This window comes from Passer domesticus, chromosome 11 (assembly GCF_036417665.1).
Source record: "Passer domesticus isolate bPasDom1 chromosome 11, bPasDom1.hap1, whole genome shotgun sequence".
NCBI classification, from domain to species: Eukaryota; Metazoa; Chordata; class Aves; order Passeriformes; family Passeridae; genus Passer; species Passer domesticus.
Window position 1 is genome coordinate 9761310 of NC_087484.1, and position 18347 is coordinate 9779656.

Genomic DNA, 18347 nt, shown 5'->3' on the forward strand with positions numbered 1-18347 from the left:
AAATATTTTCTTACTTGTACAGATGCAATACTTTAAAATATCTCCTTAAGTGCTCTATCATAATAAAGATTCTCAGAGTGGCTTCTGCCTGCAGAGTCCAACTGAGCCTTTAATGCATTTTATATATTTTTAATATAGCTTTTTTAAAGGTCTATATATATTTATTTTATATATATATTTATATATTTATATCTATATATATTTACAACTCTGCCATAGATTCCTTCACCTTTGGTTAAAAAAGTTAAAGCCCTCTCTTTAATAGCATACTTTCTCTTTAAAAGAACACACATTTTGCATACAAAAGAAAAAAATCTGTTCCCATAAATCAACATTACATTCCTCATCTTCAAACGGCAAAGGCTGTGAAGGTTAGACTCCAGAGTTTATCAACACTCCACTGCACAGACATTTAAAATGACTATTTTAAATTTTTTTTATGTTTTATATACAGTAAGATCTGAATAATTTTATTTTTTCTTTTTGTTTCACATAACTGGGAAAAATAAAACCCGTGTATTTGTAATTTTTTTTTTTAAATTTCTAATGTTTTTCCACCTATCTGTACTATGGGTTTAGAGGCACTCCATCATGTGATGAATATTTTTTCTCTCTCTCTTTTTTTTTTTTTTTTTCTCTTTTAAAGTGTTGCAAGCATCCTTTGGACAGCTTCTCCCCGCCATGCCCCACCAGACGACCTCCTCCAGGGAAATCCGGTGCCTTCAGCAGGCCTTGGGGAGCTCGGGAGGCGCCTCGCTGGCCGAGATGCGGTACTGCACCTTGGTGTTGGTGATGGCCCCGTGCTTCTGCCGCAGGTGCAGCCGCAGCTGGCTTTTGTGGCGGAAATGCAGGTTGCACTTCTCACACTGCGGGGCGACAGGCAAAGAGAGAGGGTGTCAAACGCCGTGGCAGAGGACATGTCCTCCCCTCAGGGCACGCTCCACCAGAGGCCCCAGGACACTGCACCCACTGTACAGGTGGACGAGGGGAAAAGTGGGAGGAGCAGCACCCCATCCCAGGCTATCAGCAGCATATATTGGTTTATGGGATGCACAAAGGGCAAAGCCCCTCAGGAGATGGCTCTGGCTTTGATGGACATAGCACCAAGCTCCATGTCTAGGTGATCAAACCAGCTACAGGGCTATTTCTGGAGCTGCTTTTGACTTCTGCTGAGCTGAATGGCTCCAGGATGTTTGGATATCATCCCCTTCTTGGATTCCCTTTCTAAAGCAGATGGCGGAAGCCAGGAAAGCCCCAGCAAAGAGCTGGGAGCCCATAGGGCTGCAAGCAAGGCAGGGCATACTGCTTGCTGGGTGTGATTATCACCATCAGAGGGGAGCTCAGGCCAGGCACTCTGCTCCTTTCCCCCATCCCCACACACCACAGGCAGCTGTAATTTAAGCCACAGCTATTTGAAGACGTGTGACCTTCTTCCAGATGGGGTGGAAGAAAAGAGCAACTAAGATGTACCCAGCTTGGGCTGCATGTCAGTGTTTCCAACACAGCCACGCCTGAAAAAATACCACATCAGCATCAGCTAATGCCCGGGAGGGAAATGGGGCACGAGAAGCAGGGATGTGACCTTCGTGTGGGGCCTCATGAGGCTGGCAAAGGGCATTGGGATGCAGCAACCAGCCTGTGCAAATGCCCTTGTGTCTTCCCAGCCCTGGCAGCATTGTTCCCCAGCCTAAGCTGAGATTCCCCACCACCAAAAAAAGCAGGGCCACTCACATGGTATGGTTTCTCTCCTGTGTGGATTCGAAGGTGACTTTTGAGGGTCTGCAGGTGCCGGAAGCGTGTGCCGCAGATCTCACAGGGGTACGGCTTCTCCCCGGTGTGAATGAGCACGTGAGCACGCAGGTGGGCCACCTGCAGAGAGCAGCTCTGGGTCAGAACAGCCCCAGGGAGGATGGCATCCCACTGGGAGCAAGGGTATCCCTCTGGGAAAGGGGTTCTGCCCACACAGCTTTTTTGATCTATTGGGTTATAGGTGGGAGTCAGGGTGTGAGCTTTGGTACCTCCAGTCCTTAAGACAAAATGAAGCAGAATAGCCACAACCAGCAGTCAGGCTTCCTTACTAAGCCAAACTGTCCCCCTCGGACTTTAAGGTCCTTATTTATCCTACAACACCATGGGAAGAGCTGCCCAAGGTAGAAAGCTGACCCATCATCACCTTCCTCTCTGCCATGAGGCATCACCAGTCTGGGTGGTGAAGATCTGCCAGCCTTGGGCAGATCTAACCATATCCCACCTCCCCAGGCACTGCGGGTCCCAGAGGCTGCACGCACCTGGACAAATCTGGCCCCACAAGTCTCACACTTGTAGGGTTTCTCCCCAGAGTGGATGCGTGTGTGGGTTTTCAGGTTGGCTGGTCGGTTGAACTGCGCCCCGCAGATGTTGCAGCGGTACGGCTTCTCTCCTGCAGAGCCCAAAAGAAAGGGTGAGGGATTAGCTACAGGTGTGCTCAGCACCCAGGATCCACGGTGCTCCCCAGGGTTGAGTCCCTTCAGGTGCCAGACCCCATGGCATGAAGCACTAGCCCTGACTCCTGTTCCTTTTGGAGATGGCTGTGGACAAGCAGCATTGGGCAAGGTGTCTACAGGGCAGGGTGAGTTCAGGAGGTAGCTTTTCTGTTTTGGATAGGGAGCTGCAACTTTCAGGGCAAGACAGGAAGTCAGGCAGCTCTGCCAGCAAGGATTAACAGCATCATTCCTCCTGACCCTGTGACAGCAGCTGGCACCTACATCTCCCTACAGCTGTCAGTAAGCACCCTTGAACACTGCCCTGGTACTTGTGCTGTCTCAGGTCCCTGCACAGCCCTCCTGGAGCTCAGCTGAGACTGTGAGAATTTGGGTCTAATTCAGTGCAGCAGCAGAGAGTCATCAGCCCAGACTTCCCTTCCCCAGCTTGTGAACTGGCTGTTGATATGTTAAGTATTAAAAGCATGAAATAAAATAAGCCCTAGGTTTGTCAGCAAATGACTAAACCCTTAATATCCTCTTCCTTTCTCAGCTTTCATTGTGCTGATTCACAGAGTCCATCCATTCACAGATTTTCCTATCAGCAGAGTTTATGCCAAGCTAGATGTGACCTGGATTTCTAGGAGGTAAAAATAAATCTCAGACTTCTCTCTAAATGTTCTTTCAACTATTTTTAATCTCTTTTTTTTTTTTTTTTGCTTAAGTCTACCACAAAGTTACCTGGAGGCTATGCATTTGCTCCCAGTTATGAATTTTGCACGACACCTTTATAAAACAGCGGTGCCTAGTGCTTTATAGCAAAGGAAGTTTTGTTCCAGCCCTGCTGCAAGGGCAGGTATCTCCCTCATTCCCAGGTTTGGTGCTCTGGCCAAGGGCTCTCTGGCAGTGCCAAATAAAGCACCCTGCTCTTCCCATCAGGGACAGCTTGTGACACAGGGTAGAGGATGCTGCACCAGGCACAAACCCAAAGCCATAAACACCCACATGCTCACCAACCCACAGCCTCCCCAAAGCTGTCCCCAGAGCCATCACTGCACCTGTGTGGACGGTTTTGTGGCTGGCGAGGTTCCCCTTGTAGCGAAAGGAGGCCTGGCAGCGGTCACACTTGTAGGGCTTGTCACTGTGCACTTGCAGAGAATGTCTCTTGAGAGAGGCCTCCTCGGAGAACCGGCAGTCGCACTCGTTGCAGAAGAAGGCTCCATTCTCTGGGAGGGCAGAGAGAGGAGCAATCAGCTGGACAGTGCATGAGTCACCTTCTTGATAGGCTATGGGATGGATTTGGGGTGGAGGAGAGGGGCAGCCAGAGCAAGTGTTGGACAAGCAGCCAAGTGCAGGTGTTCACGTCCAGCTGTGCTTGCACTGTGCTGTTACCTCCTGGCCTTGTGCACACAGAGACAACATGCATGGCTTGAGAGCAAAGCCATCACGAGCTCTAGTTTAGAGCTTTCTCTCTCCTTTAGTGACACACAGGCTGCTTCCAAGAAGCCAGCATGTCGTCTGGACATCTTCCAGAGAGGTCCATGAAAGCTCTCAAGATATCAGGCATCCTCTGAAGGATGCTCAGCTCTGGAGCAACTCCTGCACCTTCAGAGGTCTTTTAACCTTTCCTGCCTTGAGCTTGGAAAGATGATCATCACCCAAACCACAAGGAAGGCTCCCCCAGTAGGAGGATGCCCAACTCTTACATGTGTTGAGTGTTACCACAGTGAGGTTCCCTCCTTGGATCTCTGCCCACACTACAGGTAGCAATGCTGCATTCCCCCTCCCTGAGCTACAGGCAGATGAGTGCACAGATACCTGTCTTTGGGCTTGTGGGGTTTTGTAACAAGATTGCAAGGCTCATTATCTGCATTTCCCCAGATGTGCACACTGGGCTCCCTGATAATAAAGATATCATGACGGATGCATGAGACATGCCAGCTTGCCCAATCCCCATTATGGTCATTACATCTGTCAGGCTTGTTCTCCTGTGGCTCTGGTGGGGTGGGGTGCACTTGTTTCCTGTCCTTACCTGCTAGGTTTGCAGCAGGTGACTACCTCCCTGCACAACGTATCTGGATGGTGCTGGGGAAGGGGAGGAAGGCAGCAATTCCCATGTGCATGTGTCCCTCATATGCATGCACACAGCTGGGCAGACAGTTAAGAGGGGGCTGTAAAGCACTGTGGGATCCACCAGCATCTGGGACAGATCTGACTGTGTGTTTGATCACAGGGCAGTCAGTGATGGTCCCTACGTTGCACAGCCCCCCAGCTGCTGGATGAAAAAGACAATCAAAGATGCAAGACTCACCACAGCTGGAGTCAGAGTACTCAGACTGGGTTTCCCCCATCTCTTCTCCAAAGTTTGAGCCAGGGGTATGAAGGCACATCTCAGTATGTTGTGGGGACTGGCAGCCACAGGAGCTGCACTTCGATGAATGCATGTACAGTGGGGACTGCCCTTCGCTGCTCCGAGGGGACCCATCCCGGGACCTGTGGAAGGAGAGCAGCATAAACAGCTGTGAGAAGGCCCTTGCTGTGCTCCAGATACCGAGGGTGTTTGCACCCCTCCCAACACAAGGGACAGACACGTTTTATGGGGACATTTTTGTGGTGAGCTGCACAGCATAGCCCTGATCAATAACAGGTCCTTAAGCTTCAAACCTTCAAATGTCCATCACCAAATTACCTCAAATATCTTTAGGAACACCCAGGTTCAGAGGACAGCATATTGTTCCCTCATGCTTTGGCCATTCTAGTGCTTACAGCCAACAAAAAACTTGAAGCATAGGGAGACTGGTTGAAACACAGACTAGGCAAATCCAGGCTCCAGAAATCATCCAGAGCTGCTAAAGTTACCCATGGATTCACAACCCAACGTTCCCAGTTCCTTTGCCAGTCCTCACTGGCAGCACTACAGTCGGGACAGCAGGCACTCAATGTCACTGGCAGCCCTCCACTGAATGCAGGGGATTTCATCTGCTCATGACTGGACTTCCCAGCCCAATGCAACAGATATTTCACACTCCCAAACCCTCACCAACAATGCAGGAAGTCCTCTTTCTCAGAGGGGAGGGGCATGGGGGGTGGAAATCTTCTCACCTGTTAACAATATTGTTGAGTCTGCTCGCTTGTGGGATTGTAGAGTCTTCACCATTCACGCTTATCTTGGTGGGGGATTGCACATTGAGATGCTCCGGCTCCATGGACTGCTGGCAAGTGGACATGGGCACGTAGGTGCGAGGAGAGAGGGTTCCCATCTCGTTCTGGTCAGCGCTGTCTTGCTTGGTGTTCTGGTTGAGAGAGTTGAGGACAATGAACTTGTACTTCTTCCAGTTGCAGGCTTTGGGGTCTGTGGGGCTCTTGGTGAAGAGGGAGCTGGAGTTCTGGCCGATACGGGCATTCTTGCTGCTGCTGGACTCAGTTGGTGAGTTGGGCTGGCAGTCTGACTTCTGTGGGCTCTGAGGGCTGATGAGTCCCTTGCGGTCCAGGGGTGTGTTGGTGGGCTCAAAGTGCTGGCTGATCTCATCCTCTGAAGAGGTCCGCTCCTCCTCTTTGGCCACTTTATCGCAAGGGAAGTAGGGGTTGTTCCGGACTGAAGGGATGACAGGTTTGGGCCCAGAAGCCACGCTGTAGTGCATGTCACTCCTGGCTTCTTCAGCAGCACCTTCTTTTGGAGCATAGATGGTGGCGTGGCACATGTTGGCAGAGATGTCGGTAATGGTTCTCACGTACTCGGTGGGGATTGTCCTGGAGCTGTCGCACGGCAGGATCCTCTCCTTGGGGAAGGCACCCGCCCTTGAGAGTTCAGAGAGAGGCATCCTCATCTCCCGCAACTCATCATCCACTAGGAAGCTATTTAGAGGGAGAGGGCTGTATCCATGGTAGGAAATGGGGGATCCAGACAAACTGTTGATCAAGCCAGGTGCGAAGGCCCTCCCGTTGCAGAGGGAGCCGTTTTGAAGAGGCATGCCATTCTCTGAGACATCTCTGCTCCGATAAGCCATCACCTCTGGGTGGCCCAGCATCCGTCCTGCCAAAAACTCTTCCCTTGGGGTCTTCACAGCAGACACCATCTCTGCTTCACTGGAATCGGGGAAAACAAAGCAATTGTTTAAGAGGGAGAGAAAGTCATTTTCAGCTGTTAAAGATACATTTGCAGACACTTTGTCAGTTCTTCCCCTGCCCAACCAAACACACAGTCCCAGGCTCTTCAAACCTCACCAACTGCACTCACCTAGACTTGACAAACCTTCGGCAGGTGTCAACCACGTGCTCCATCTGCAGGTAGAGTGCTGTGGCCATCACAGCCATGATATTGTTCTCCCTCAAGTTCAGGCGGGAGGTGTACATGAAGTCCAAGAGGATGCAAAACCCCTCAGGGTTAATTTCAGGATCCAGGTTGATAACATTCAAGTTGCACTTGAGCTGGTCAGTGAAGATGCTGTAGAAGAGGCCACTGCAGAGGGTAGACAGTAGAGAGGACAAGTGTTATGACAATTCAAAGGAAAAAAAGGAGAATTTGTAGGAAATCCCTGAGTACAGAGTGGGTTCATGAATGGGAAGGGAGGAGGAGGAGGCAATTACAGAATTCCCTGAGCTTCCCCCTTATTATCAAGCTTGGTTTCTCAGCTTAGTAAGCGTCTTCTGCGCTGCACTTTTCCCAACTGGAACAGCCTGCTTTTAGATCTCACCTGCTCAACAACTCCCCACTGCCTCCATTTAGTAATTCCCCAGCTTTTTTGGTTTTTTTCCATTGTTATTCTTACCACCATCCCCCTTCCACTATGACTCATTTCTTTCAGAAGCCTCTCGGGGCTTCCACACAGTTTTAAACCAGAAAAACAAAATAAGGAGAAATGTTGGCAAAACATTTTTCAGACATTTTAATAGTCAAAGCTCAGCTTTTTGAAATCTTTACACCATGTCAGCAAGAGAACCTGGAAGGCATTTGCTGTAATTCAACTGGGCAATGATGGGATATTAATTAGCATTCATTGGGAAGCAATTCCAGCAATCTTAGGAGCTGGAAAGGGATTTCAGACCCCATCAGGCTTAAAAAAGAAAAAAAAAATTAATCAACAAAGGTGGGTGCAGCCAGCAGTCTGGAAGCCAGGGAGGAATAGCTCTAAAAATAGCAGTGGCAGGGGACACCTTGGTCACAGAAGACTCATTCACCCCAGTGAACATCCAGCCCTCTCTCTCCTCTCCTGTCCCTGTGGCACATTTGTGCTTTGCCTTCAGGGATGTGCCTCACAGCTGCTGTGCTCCTGCTGGTCTCCATGGGCTGTGTGTGGGCAGATGTGGGTACACAAGGAGAGAGGTGAGGGCAGCACACTGGAGGGAAGCAGACTCAGCTCTAATCCCATTACAGGTACAAATTTCTTGGCAGCCCCTTTCAGTTCTGTTTCTCTGCCTCTGTGAATCCCACGAGCCCCCACAGGACTGCAGCAGTGCTTCTGGAGGCCAAAGGCTGAAGGAGCAAGGAGGGAGCCAGGGAAGGACCCTGTTCTCACCTGCAGGCCATCAGAACTGTTTTGTGGGCTCGGAACTGCTCTCGGTTCACGATGATGACAACATCGGTCAAGATATCCCGGCTTCTAAGGCGGTTGAGATTGAGGAGGACGTCGCTCGCGTGGCGCGTGAACTGGATGCAGCTGTCTGCCGGCGAGGCCATCTTGAGTCTGGGAGACAGAAGCATCAGGGCAAGATGAGAATGGAGAACAACCAGGCACGTGCCCTAAACCCAGGGAAGAGACGGCTGCTGCTCTGGAACATGCTCAGATGGCCAATTGCTCCTGCTAGGGGCAGCACCAGCTCCTCGGTCCCAAGGCAAACAGTCCTGCACCACACCAAGCTTTTGCCTAGTGAGGTCCCTGGTCTCCTGACAGCAAGACCTGGCACGTCTCATCTCACCCATCAAGCTGGTGGGTGAAGGCAATCAGACCCTCCTGATGATTAGCCAACCATCTCCTCTTTCTCCCTGCCTCACCCATGGCAGCCCCACCCCAGTCCACTCCGCCCACTCAGGTTCATCTCCATAATGTTTCCAACATTAGAAGCTTCTAGCCTTCCAAACTCCCTCAGGAGCCATCCTCCTCACCTGTGTGATGTCTGGCTGCAAATCCAGCCACAGGAATCAAAACAAGCCTTAAGGTCTCAAATGAAGTTGAATGATTTCAACATCTGGAAAATCCAGCCCACAGTGGAATACCAGCCCTCACCCTACTTTCCTGCTCCCAAGTGGTGGTCACTCCGGAGAAGACCTGTCCACAGTTTCCCAATTAACTGGTGAGGAGTAGAACTCATCTAACCTGCTGGGCTGCTACCCACACCATGGCCCATGAGCAAGGTTTGGGTTAGTCGAGGAATATGAAGCCTTCTCCCAACACAACACCTGTTGACACATCTCAGAGGTGTCCTCCCAAGCAGCACCCAGGATGGCCCGTGTCTCCCTGAGGTTTGGGCTGAAATGCATCTTTGGTGTTAAATTCTCCTATGATCAATCCCCTCCCATAATCCTGACTCCTCCTTCCCCTGTGGCACAGTAGTTTCTACAGAGCAGCTGCTCTCCCAAAACCAAAAGCCAGATGAGTCTAAGGAAACACTGCATTAAGGAAAGGGGGAGACAGATTAGGAGGGAAAACACAAAATTTAAATTTACATACCCAATGCCTCAATTCACAGTCCAAAAGTTTCTTTCAAACCTACAAATAAATCACAAGAAAACAAACACCACATTAGCTGGTAATTATGAATTGGCCATGGCAGGTCACAAGGCTGCTATTTCGCTCAAGTATCAGTTGGATAAGAGCTAGAGATAACAAACCTTCTACTCTCCAGTAAGGTTAACATTTGTTTCTTCCGGTACAGTACGTTCTTATCACAATCACAGGCTTTGAGAATCCAATCATAGCTTCTTCCACACCCTCTAGCCCAAACCATGGGCGGATGCCAAGGAGATTTTCATTTCCATGACTCAGGAACTTAAAGGCAGGTGGGGAAGGGAAGTCAAGCGAGAATTTTCTCACCACTTCTTTTGGAGATAACTCTTCCCCTGCCAAAACTGAATTCCAGTCTGGTGCCACATTCAAGACCCATGCCATACTCCCAGCACCTTGTTAACAGGTATGACATACACACAAACATCTGCTGCCACTCTACTCAGAAACCCACATGCTCCAGCCATGGGTGAAAACGCCCTGGGATGGGATTGCTCAACAGATTTGGGAGGATATAGGTGTAAGTACCAACGTGACTTGGCCAGGACTGCATAGGAAGCCGGTGGTGGAGACAATAAGGATGCAGAACAAATGTCCCTTCCCCATGCTGCTGCCAAAGCCTTCCCTTAAACCACAAGCTGTGTCTCCAGGCACTGGCTTCACCCAGCAATGTAGCTGTGACAGAATAGCAAGGAAACCCAGGAATTAATTGCCTTGCAGAACTCATACTAATCCTCCAAAATTCACTTAAACCAAACCCAATTGACTTGGCACCAGTGCAGGAAGAATGTCCTCAGAGAGTTGCCTCAGCAGGTAGAAGCACAATAAAGAAGTGAGCCAACAAACCCCAAGACCTTCATCACACCATTTTGAGGACCAACCCCTAGACTGTTAAGACTGCAGGAAGCACAATAATCCCTGTGAGACAAGGGATTGTCAAGTGTTGCCTCCCCTCTCCCATGCAGGAGATGTGCAGGCCTGGAGCCCAAGATCCCCTCCCATTCCCAGAGCCACTGAGATGAAGAGATGAGATTTAAGGCAAGGTATCACGCACAAAACCCAGAGGGTGTCTTACAGCTTTATTCCAGCCATCAAACACAAATCTTCAGAGCTGCTCTGAGCCTGGATAGCTTAAAACTTTATGCACATACAAAAAGTGACTCATTTCCCAAATACTGCAGACTCTGACCTTTCTGTACGCTCACTGCCAGCCGCTCACTACTGTCAATTGCAAGCCAAGGGACTCAGAGTGTTCTGCAGGGAGCCCAGTGCACATCCCTGTGCCCACATGAGCAGATGTGTGTGCTTGGGGCAGCTGGTTGGCACCCCAACCTCAGCCACAGTGGCAGACATACTCTGCCAGGCTCTGGGGAGCCACATCAGTGTCACAGAGGTGAGGAGGTGACCCTCTTGTAAACCAACAAAGCTACAAACAGCCAGATGAACTCTGTACCCCTGAGCATCATGTGAGAAGCTGCTAATGTCGCCAAATCCCCTTATCCACGGCGAGGACACAGCACTGCCAGGGGGACACCCAGCTTCTCTCCCGGAGCTGGACCCCAGCACAGCCCCCTTCCCCACCCTTCCAAGTTATCCCTCCCAGCACAGTGCTGCTGCAACATCCACAGCCCCAAGAGCTGGGCAGGTGCATCCCAGGCAGCTCCTGGCTGCAGGATGTGGGCATGCAAAGGGAAAGGGACTTTCCTTCCTCTGGCTGTGCTGAGCTGGGTTAACCCTGCCCCTTCCAGTCCCTGCACAGCACTAGCTCTGTACCCCAGCATGGGAGGGTTCTCTCAGACCAGAGAGAACAGGATGGCAACAAGGACCTGAGACCAGCGATAGGGAGCAGAAAAAAACCACTGCAACCAAGCATGGTCTTTGCCATCTGAACCCCCCTCAAATCCCACGAGGCTCCTCCAGGCTCAGCCAGGCCAGAGCATCATCCCCACCCCACCGCCCCCTCCCCTCCAGTTTTCCTGTCCGGTACCTTGCAGGTGTGGGCTCTCTGGCAGTGCTCGAGGCTGTGTGCCAGGGCTGGCTGTGCCCATAGAGGAAGGTCTGGAAAGGGCACAGGGCCCATTTCAGAGGTGGCCACACGGGACAGTCACTGCTGCTGCCTTCCAGGAAGGCAATGGGTCTGCCCCAGCGGTTCAGGGAACAGCCCTTCCCTGCCGGCACCACCCCGAGAAAACCCATTCCTGGAAAGGAGCCCAGAGCTGGCTCTGCCTTCCCTGCAGCTCTGTGAGCACAGGGAGGGTGTACCTTCGTGTGGGGGAACCTTTTTCAGCTCAACCCCAGGCAAAGGGGAGACCCTCTTTGCTCACTTACCCTGGGGCAGAGGGGAGAACCAGAGACTTCCAATCCATTTTTCTGCCATGCCTCTCCATTGGTCTACTCTCCCTTTTCATTCATCCTCCTCCCACTCTGTGCACAGGGGGGAACTCCTTGCTCCTCCAGCCTTCTTTACATGGTGATACCCCATGGTCTTAACCCTTCTCCCACCCCCAGTCGCACATGCAGGGAGGAGGGCATCAAACACTCCCCCTCCCTGGGCCCCAATCTCCTACCCCTCCAGAGCCTGCAGCGCCGACTCACTCACATCACCTTACAGGGGTGACTGGGTGAAATCTTCCTTCCCCACAGTCTCATCCCACACAGTGTTCTGAAACTGCCCGCCCAGGGGAAGCTCCATCCTGCCCTCCTCCTCCCCAGTCCCCGCACCCTGCAGGGTCCCAGCCCCATGGGAACATCCCTACTGCCTGCCAGGGCGTGCTGCCAGCTGCCTCTCCACCCTGCCAAGGAATGCCTGCTTTCTCCTGAACAGGGATCAGGGGGACAACCAAGAAAATGAGGTGGGGTGTGGGTGGCTGCCCCAGCAAAGCCATGGGTGCCACATGCCACGGTGAAGAAGATGCTTTTGGCTGTGGGTGTGTGAGTGCCCAGCTCAGCTTTCTGATACCATGCAATCCAGGGGCACTGAGCGTCCTTTAGTTGTCACAGCAGTTTTATTAGTTTAGTAGCTTCTGATTAGTGTCTAGGCCAAAACGTGGCTGGGTTAATAATAACCCAAGAAGAGACTGAGAGAAGTCCACGGTGTCAGCACAGATCAAAAGCAGCATCACCAGGGCAAGCCCTGTCGTATTTTCCACCCGTACCCTTCCGTGAGCGGATCGCACTCGCTCTATCGAGCGGTCTCAATCTGATCCAATTTCCTGCCAGCAAACAAATGTTTCTAGGAAATGCAATGCATTATCTGGACGGGTTTATTATCAGCATTTGGAACCAGGAAAACTGCATATTTTCTCGAGCGCCGCAGGGAACTTTATAGTTCATACTTCAAAAGAGGGTTTAAAGGATTGCCCTTGAAAGCTGGCCCAGCTCAAGTCTCACATTGTTTTGGTCTTTGCAGAAGAAAATGCAGAGGAGGGAGGGGATAAGCACGCTAAAACTGCCTCCAATGTTTTCCTACTAAAGAGGACTCCCCTGCCCTCTATGGAGCCAAGCTCTGGCTGTGAGGCAGAGGCAGTGCATGCCCTTGGGAAGCAAGGAGTCGAGCCTTCCTCAGCATTTCAAACGACCCCAAGCAATCTGGCACATTAATTTTTCAAGGGAAGGCAGGAACCATGTGTCCTGGCTGAAATCTAGGGAGCTACTCCAGAGAACAGAAGATGGACTCCGTGCCCTGCCAACACTGAGCCCTGCACCAAGGCGCCGACCGAGCACAGGGTGCAGCTGGAGCCGGGTGTCCCCACAGCTGAGCTGGGTCCCTGGCCCCGCTGGGCTCCAAGGAGGTGTCTGATCATCCCTACCCTGCACTGGGACAGAAAATTATCAGCTGGCACCTGACCCTCCCTGTCTCTGTGCTCCTGGGGCTGAGGGTGGCACAGCTCCTTCTGGCAGTAAGGAACTGCTCTGGCATCCCGCCTGGGTGGGATGAGACACATGCACAGCTTGGGGTGCCTTGGCCAGGGTAGAGACACCCTCTTGCCCCTATATTTAGCCAAACAGATTTAAGGAGGTGAATTTCAAAGGGTATCTAGTCCTTCAGGACCTGTTCAGAGCCCCCTGTCCTGCAGTGCGCTTGTCTCAAGCTCTCTCCTCCATAAAAGGGGTCCAACATTCCCCATGGATACCCAGCATACAGCCCAAAGGCAGGAGAAAGAGGGGAAGGAAAACAATATAGATCAAAAAATTCCTACCCCTCTCCCAAATGCTCCTAGTTCTCTCTCTGGTTTAAATGGGAAGCTCCACTGAGATTACTGGGGTTTTAAAGCAGTCCTAAGGACTACACGCTTGCTCCAGTTTAGGGGTGTGTGTCTTTTGGCTGCCAGCATCCTGCAGCGATGTTAACAAATAAGATCTAGCTTGGATTTTAAAAAGAAAAAAAGAAGGAAAAAGGAGGACTACATTTGCAGTCTAAATTTGCAGTCTGAAGGAGCTTACTGGTCAGTTGCTGACTTTTGGATACTGATCTAACCAAACTGCAAACTGTGAACTCCTGAGGTTTGCCAATGCCTGCTGTAAACATGGAAACCAAGTGTCACTTTTTGCCAAACAGAAGAATGGTTTAAAAATAGATCTAGAGAAGAATACAGGCACTCGGCATACAAGGCACCCGTTTATAGACTCCCATGCTACTATAAAATGGAGCAAGAGGTTATGAGCACACAAGCAATCTTCCACCAAATTTAGATTTTACCAACTTCTCAGAAAAATGAAAACAACATTTCAGGCTCCAGCTGAACCAGTAAAAAAGCTCTTTGAGTGAAGTTCCCAGCGCAGGTATTGCAGCATACAGACTAAACCAGGCATGAAACACTTCTTCAACCTTAACACAATAAATATATGAAGGTACACAAATTGCACACTGAGAAATGCATCTACTGATTAGAGCTTCATTTTATTAATCTATAGACTTTGTAAAAAGGTTTTATTTTTCATGGAGAAATAAAGTGAGAGGACAGTCCTACCACACAGGACTGGCACACAAAGTTTTACCACTTGTATTTGTATGGGGTTTTGAGGATAACATTACTGTTTACTAAGAAAAAAAAAAAAGTGCTCCAAATCCAAACACTATTCCTACAAATTCATATTGGGCTGCTGCAGCTGGACACTGAAAGCTTTCCCTGCCCAAGGGGGAAAAAAATAGAAAAAAAGCATAGCTTTACAATACATCCTAAATTAGGCAAAAATTCAAGGGCAGATTAACACCACAACTCGGAAAGATTTTCACATGTGATTTCATGACCAGACCCAGAGAGAACTCCATATGGAAATGTCAGTGACTTTAATAAGCACTCGGTTGTTTCCAATTAGGCTCCTTAAGTAAGTTCAGTGGCATCCAGAGTTTCCTCTGCCACCTTCCTCCAAGCTGGCAAGCATTTTTTTTTTCTTTTTTTAACGAGCAGTTAATAAACATGTTCCCACTCTCCCGAGGCTCGGCCCCGCCAGCCCCGCGCGGAGCGGCGGGAGGTGACACTAGATGGCACCAGTTCGCTTTGCTGCAGGAGCGATTTTTCCCCTTGGAAAATAAAACACCCCAACCAAACCTGGAAAACATATAATTTTGTCGATGTAATTCTGTTTCTCTTAAAACGCATCTGAGCGACATTATTTTTATGAGCTTTTCCAGCCTTGTTTTGAGAAACTTAATGTTTCTGTTAGGTTTATTTTTGTACCATCCAACAGCCGGCTGAATCCTCCCTGCACTGCAAACAGGGATGTCTAAAAAGTGTCACAAAGCCTTTTGATGGATTTCTTTTTTTTTTTTTGCTTTGTTTTTGGGGTGGGATTTGTAAGAATCACTTCTCATTCCAACTTCTTCCTTCGCAATAATAACTAACCAGTTAACCTCCACTTCCTCTCCCAATATTGACTCAGACAGTCAGAACTGAGGGGGATTGGAAATTGGAACTGAAATGTATCTCAAGAGATCTTTGATCTGTTTTGCCAATCAAAACTGAACACCAAGAGATGAACTCTTTTCTTACTGGAACAATTCAATAATCCATTCTTCTGGAAAATTTCTAGATACCCTTTGAATATTTTAATGGCTTGGTGATATGTTTCATGGGGCAAAATGTTTGCCATCTATAATGCAAGTTTTTAAACCTGCAATCCTACCCTTAGGAGAAAATAACAGAATCTTTGGTTCTGCTTCTATGTGCATATATAAAGAGAGGATTCCCCTAAAACATTTTTAGAGCAATTTTGAACTGTGACCCACTCAAGGACTGGAGGAAGGAGCCTGCATTTGCTCCTAAAGCTCTTATCCTTTAATTTCTTAAAACAGCATGGCAAATAATAATTTTTAAAGCATTTAAACACTCGGGAGAGGAATCAATAAGATTCCCAGATCGAATAAGGGCCTGATCCCAAACCCGGCCCTGCTGACACTTCCACTGGCACAAGCAGCAATTTGGCCCAAGACAGAGATTTGGACAAGATACTCCAAAGTAGCAGCTTCTCACTGAGCCTCATCCGTCTGTCCCCAGCCTCCCTCCCTTCGCATTGATCCTGCGCCTACTGAAGTCAGTGGAAAAAACTAACCGGGGATGGGTTTGTTTTTGTTGATTTTGACTCATGACTTTAAGCCCAGATTTGCCTTTTCCCTGGAAATGCAACAGGGGGGTTAAAGGCAGCTTTTTAGGCACATCTGAGAGGCTGCCGCGGATTTTTCTAAGCAAACGCCTTGCTTTCTGTTTCCCTCCTTCCCAAGAGGCGATTTCATAACATTTCATATTGTGACTTTGCAAACTACAGGCGGGGGGAACGGCGGGGGGTGGGGGGGGCGGCCGGGAGAGGTCGCTGCCGTCCGACCACGAAAGTTTTCATAACAAAGTTGGGCTTTTTCGGTTTTGTTTTGCCTTTTATTTTTAAAAGGGGGGGAGGGGGAGCTTAAAAAAAAAAAAAAAAGAAGAAAATGCGCACACAAGATCACGCACCTAATAAAAACAATTAAAAAAACCCCAAATGACCAAAACAAACAGCGCTCTGTCTTGCCCGGCCGCTCTCGGCGGTTTCGGGGCCGCAGCGGCGCGGGGCTTGCGCGGCTCCCCGCGGCCGCTCGCTCCAGGAATAGCGTGTGGCCGGGGGCCAGCCCCGCGGCTGCCGCCGGCAGATTTACGAGCGCCTGTCCCCGCGCCAAGTCCGCCGCGGTAGTAAACACAGGGCAAGGGCTGCGCCGGGGGCAGCGGGGGGCTCCGCACGCAGCGCGCCCCGGACCCCGTCCCTCGCATCCCTCGCACGGCTGCGCTCCGCTTCCCCCGCCCGCCGCCTTCCTCCCGGCGGGGGACGCCCGCTCCTCCCCGCGGGTGGTGGTGTTGTTATTGTTATTATTATTATTTTCAGCCCTACGCGTGATACTCGGAGTCGCTTCGTACACTTTTGCCCCTTCGCGAGTTTTGCACCGCGGCGGGGCTCCCGGCCGGCAGCCGCCCCGCGCGCACCGCCGAGGCGAGCGCGGTGCCCGCCGCCCCGGGCCGGCGCTCCGCGGGGCTCCGGGGCCGGCAGCCGGCGGCGGCCGAGCCTCCCCGCGGGCTCCCCCCTTCCCCGGGCAGGGAAATGCCGCAAGTCTTCTCCATCACCGCCCGCTCTTAGCCCGGGGCTTGACAGATCACGGCGCAGCCCCGCCACAGGTTGCAAAACGCACCAGCGCTTTCGCGGTTGCGCCGGGGACAGAATGGCAATAATGATGCTTTAATAACAGAAACGGAGAGAAACGGGGGCCGGCGCGGAAAGGCCGGTGCCCGGTGCCGCCGAGCCCCCGCGCTGCCGCCAGCCCCGCTCCGCGGCGGCTTCGTGCGGCGGCGGAACGACAACAGCGACACAACACGCTAACACCAGGGGAAAAAAAAAAAAATAGAGGGAGGAAAAAAAATAAAAAAAGAAAAAAAAAAGGGCAAAGAAAAATAACACACCCCGAGCGAAGGATCCAGCCATTGAGAGCGGACCCCGAGTCACGCCACAAGCCCGGCGGCCGCCGGCGCTCGCCGCCGTCCTGCGCCCGCCGAGCGGCTGCAGGTGCAGAGAGCAGCCGCCGCCGTCCCCCCGTCCCCACCCGGCCGTCACGCGTGCGGGAAAGCCAATAATCCCAGATAACCGATAATCCCCGGGAGAGGACGGCGAGGGGAGACACTCCCACCCACCCCGCTCCCCTCCCCTCGTACACGCTCCCGGCGTTAAAGACATGCAGGCACCCCTATTTCCCTGGGTTTTTTTTTTTTCTCGCCTGACAGCAGGCAAGGGAAAAGGGGGGGGATGTGTATGTGAAATAAATAAATAAATAAATAAGGAAAAAAAAATAAATTGAGATGGTAATAATAATAGTATTAAAAAAAAAATAAATAAAGGGCACCTGCAGCGGGAAAGGGGGGGGAAGGAATGAGGAGGGAGAGGAAAAAAAATGGGTAGAAATATATAGAGGCGGCTCCGCGCCAAGCGCCGGAGCGGGGCAGGGAGGGAAAGAGGAGGGAAAAAAAAATGGAGAGAAAAAAAAAAAAAAAAAAAGCGAGCGAGAGAATTAAAGGGTAAAATCGGCCGCGGCAATAGAAGCAGCAATCACCTGGTCTCCGGGCTTTCCTAGAAACTCCTTGCATCACCACTTCTAAGAACCCCAGTTCTAAGAATCAACAGAGCCCAATTCTCGGAATTTGAGCTGCGGACTCTACCATCGCGCTCGGCATGGGGAGGGCCACGGACCTCCCCCCTCCGCGCCTTCCGCGGCGCCGCGCCGCTCCCGGTGCGCGCGCCCCCCCGGGGAGGCCGACACCGGGCTGGGCGCGGTGGGGGCGCGCACCCCGGGGGGGCCGCGGCGGCGGCGGGGGTCTCACGGTGTCGCCCCCCGTTCATCCCCCTCCCCGTTCCCCCCTTCCAGCAGTGGTCGCGCCCGGCCGGCGGGTCACGTGGCGGCGGGTGCTGTCGGTGACGTGGGGGGCGCGCGGGCGCGGAGCAGCGCGCGCGGCGCGGACCGGAGCGAGCGGCGGCGGCGACAGCGACAGCGGCGGGAGAGGAAAACGGGGGGTCCCGGGCACAGCTCCGGGCGGTGCAAACACACATCACACCCCTGCCACCACCAGCCTCCGCTTCTGGCTTTTTTTTGGCTTTTTTCTTTTTTTTTTTTTTCCCTCCCAAACCTCTCCGAAAACGAGCGAAGAGATCTTGG

At 51.4% G+C, this 18347-nt stretch overlaps 1 protein-coding gene across 1 annotated transcript; it reads right to left on the minus strand.

The window, feature by feature from the left end:
- Positions 1 to 574: 574 nt before the first annotated feature.
- BCL6 (BCL6 transcription repressor) lies at positions 575 to 17866 on the minus strand. Its single transcript, XM_064385619.1, has 10 exons — positions 17748 to 17866; positions 9128 to 9166; positions 7976 to 8143; positions 6697 to 6918; positions 5562 to 6545; positions 4771 to 4952; positions 3518 to 3685; positions 2289 to 2419; positions 1732 to 1869; positions 575 to 866 (listed from the first exon to the last, which is right to left on the minus strand). Exons 3-10 carry the CDS (start codon positions 8134 to 8136, stop codon positions 723 to 725), a joined length of 2130 nt encoding a protein of 709 aa, XP_064241689.1. The 5' UTR covers positions 8137 to 8143; positions 9128 to 9166; positions 17748 to 17866; the 3' UTR covers positions 575 to 722.
- Positions 17867 to 18347: the final 481 nt, after the last annotated feature.

Coding starts and splice junctions, on each gene's coding strand:
- BCL6 (XM_064385619.1), bottom strand. CDS start 8,136: ATGGCCTCGCCGGCAGACAGCTGCATCCAGTTCACGCGCCACGCGAGC. Junction 6,919..7,975: donor ACAGTTCTGATGGCCTGCAG/GTGAGAACAGGG, acceptor TACCCTCTGCAG/TGGCCTCTTCTACAGCATCT. Junction 2,420..3,517: donor CCACAAAACCGTCCACACAG/GTGCAGTGATGG, acceptor TGGGCTCTGCAG/GAGAGAAGCCGTACCGCTGC.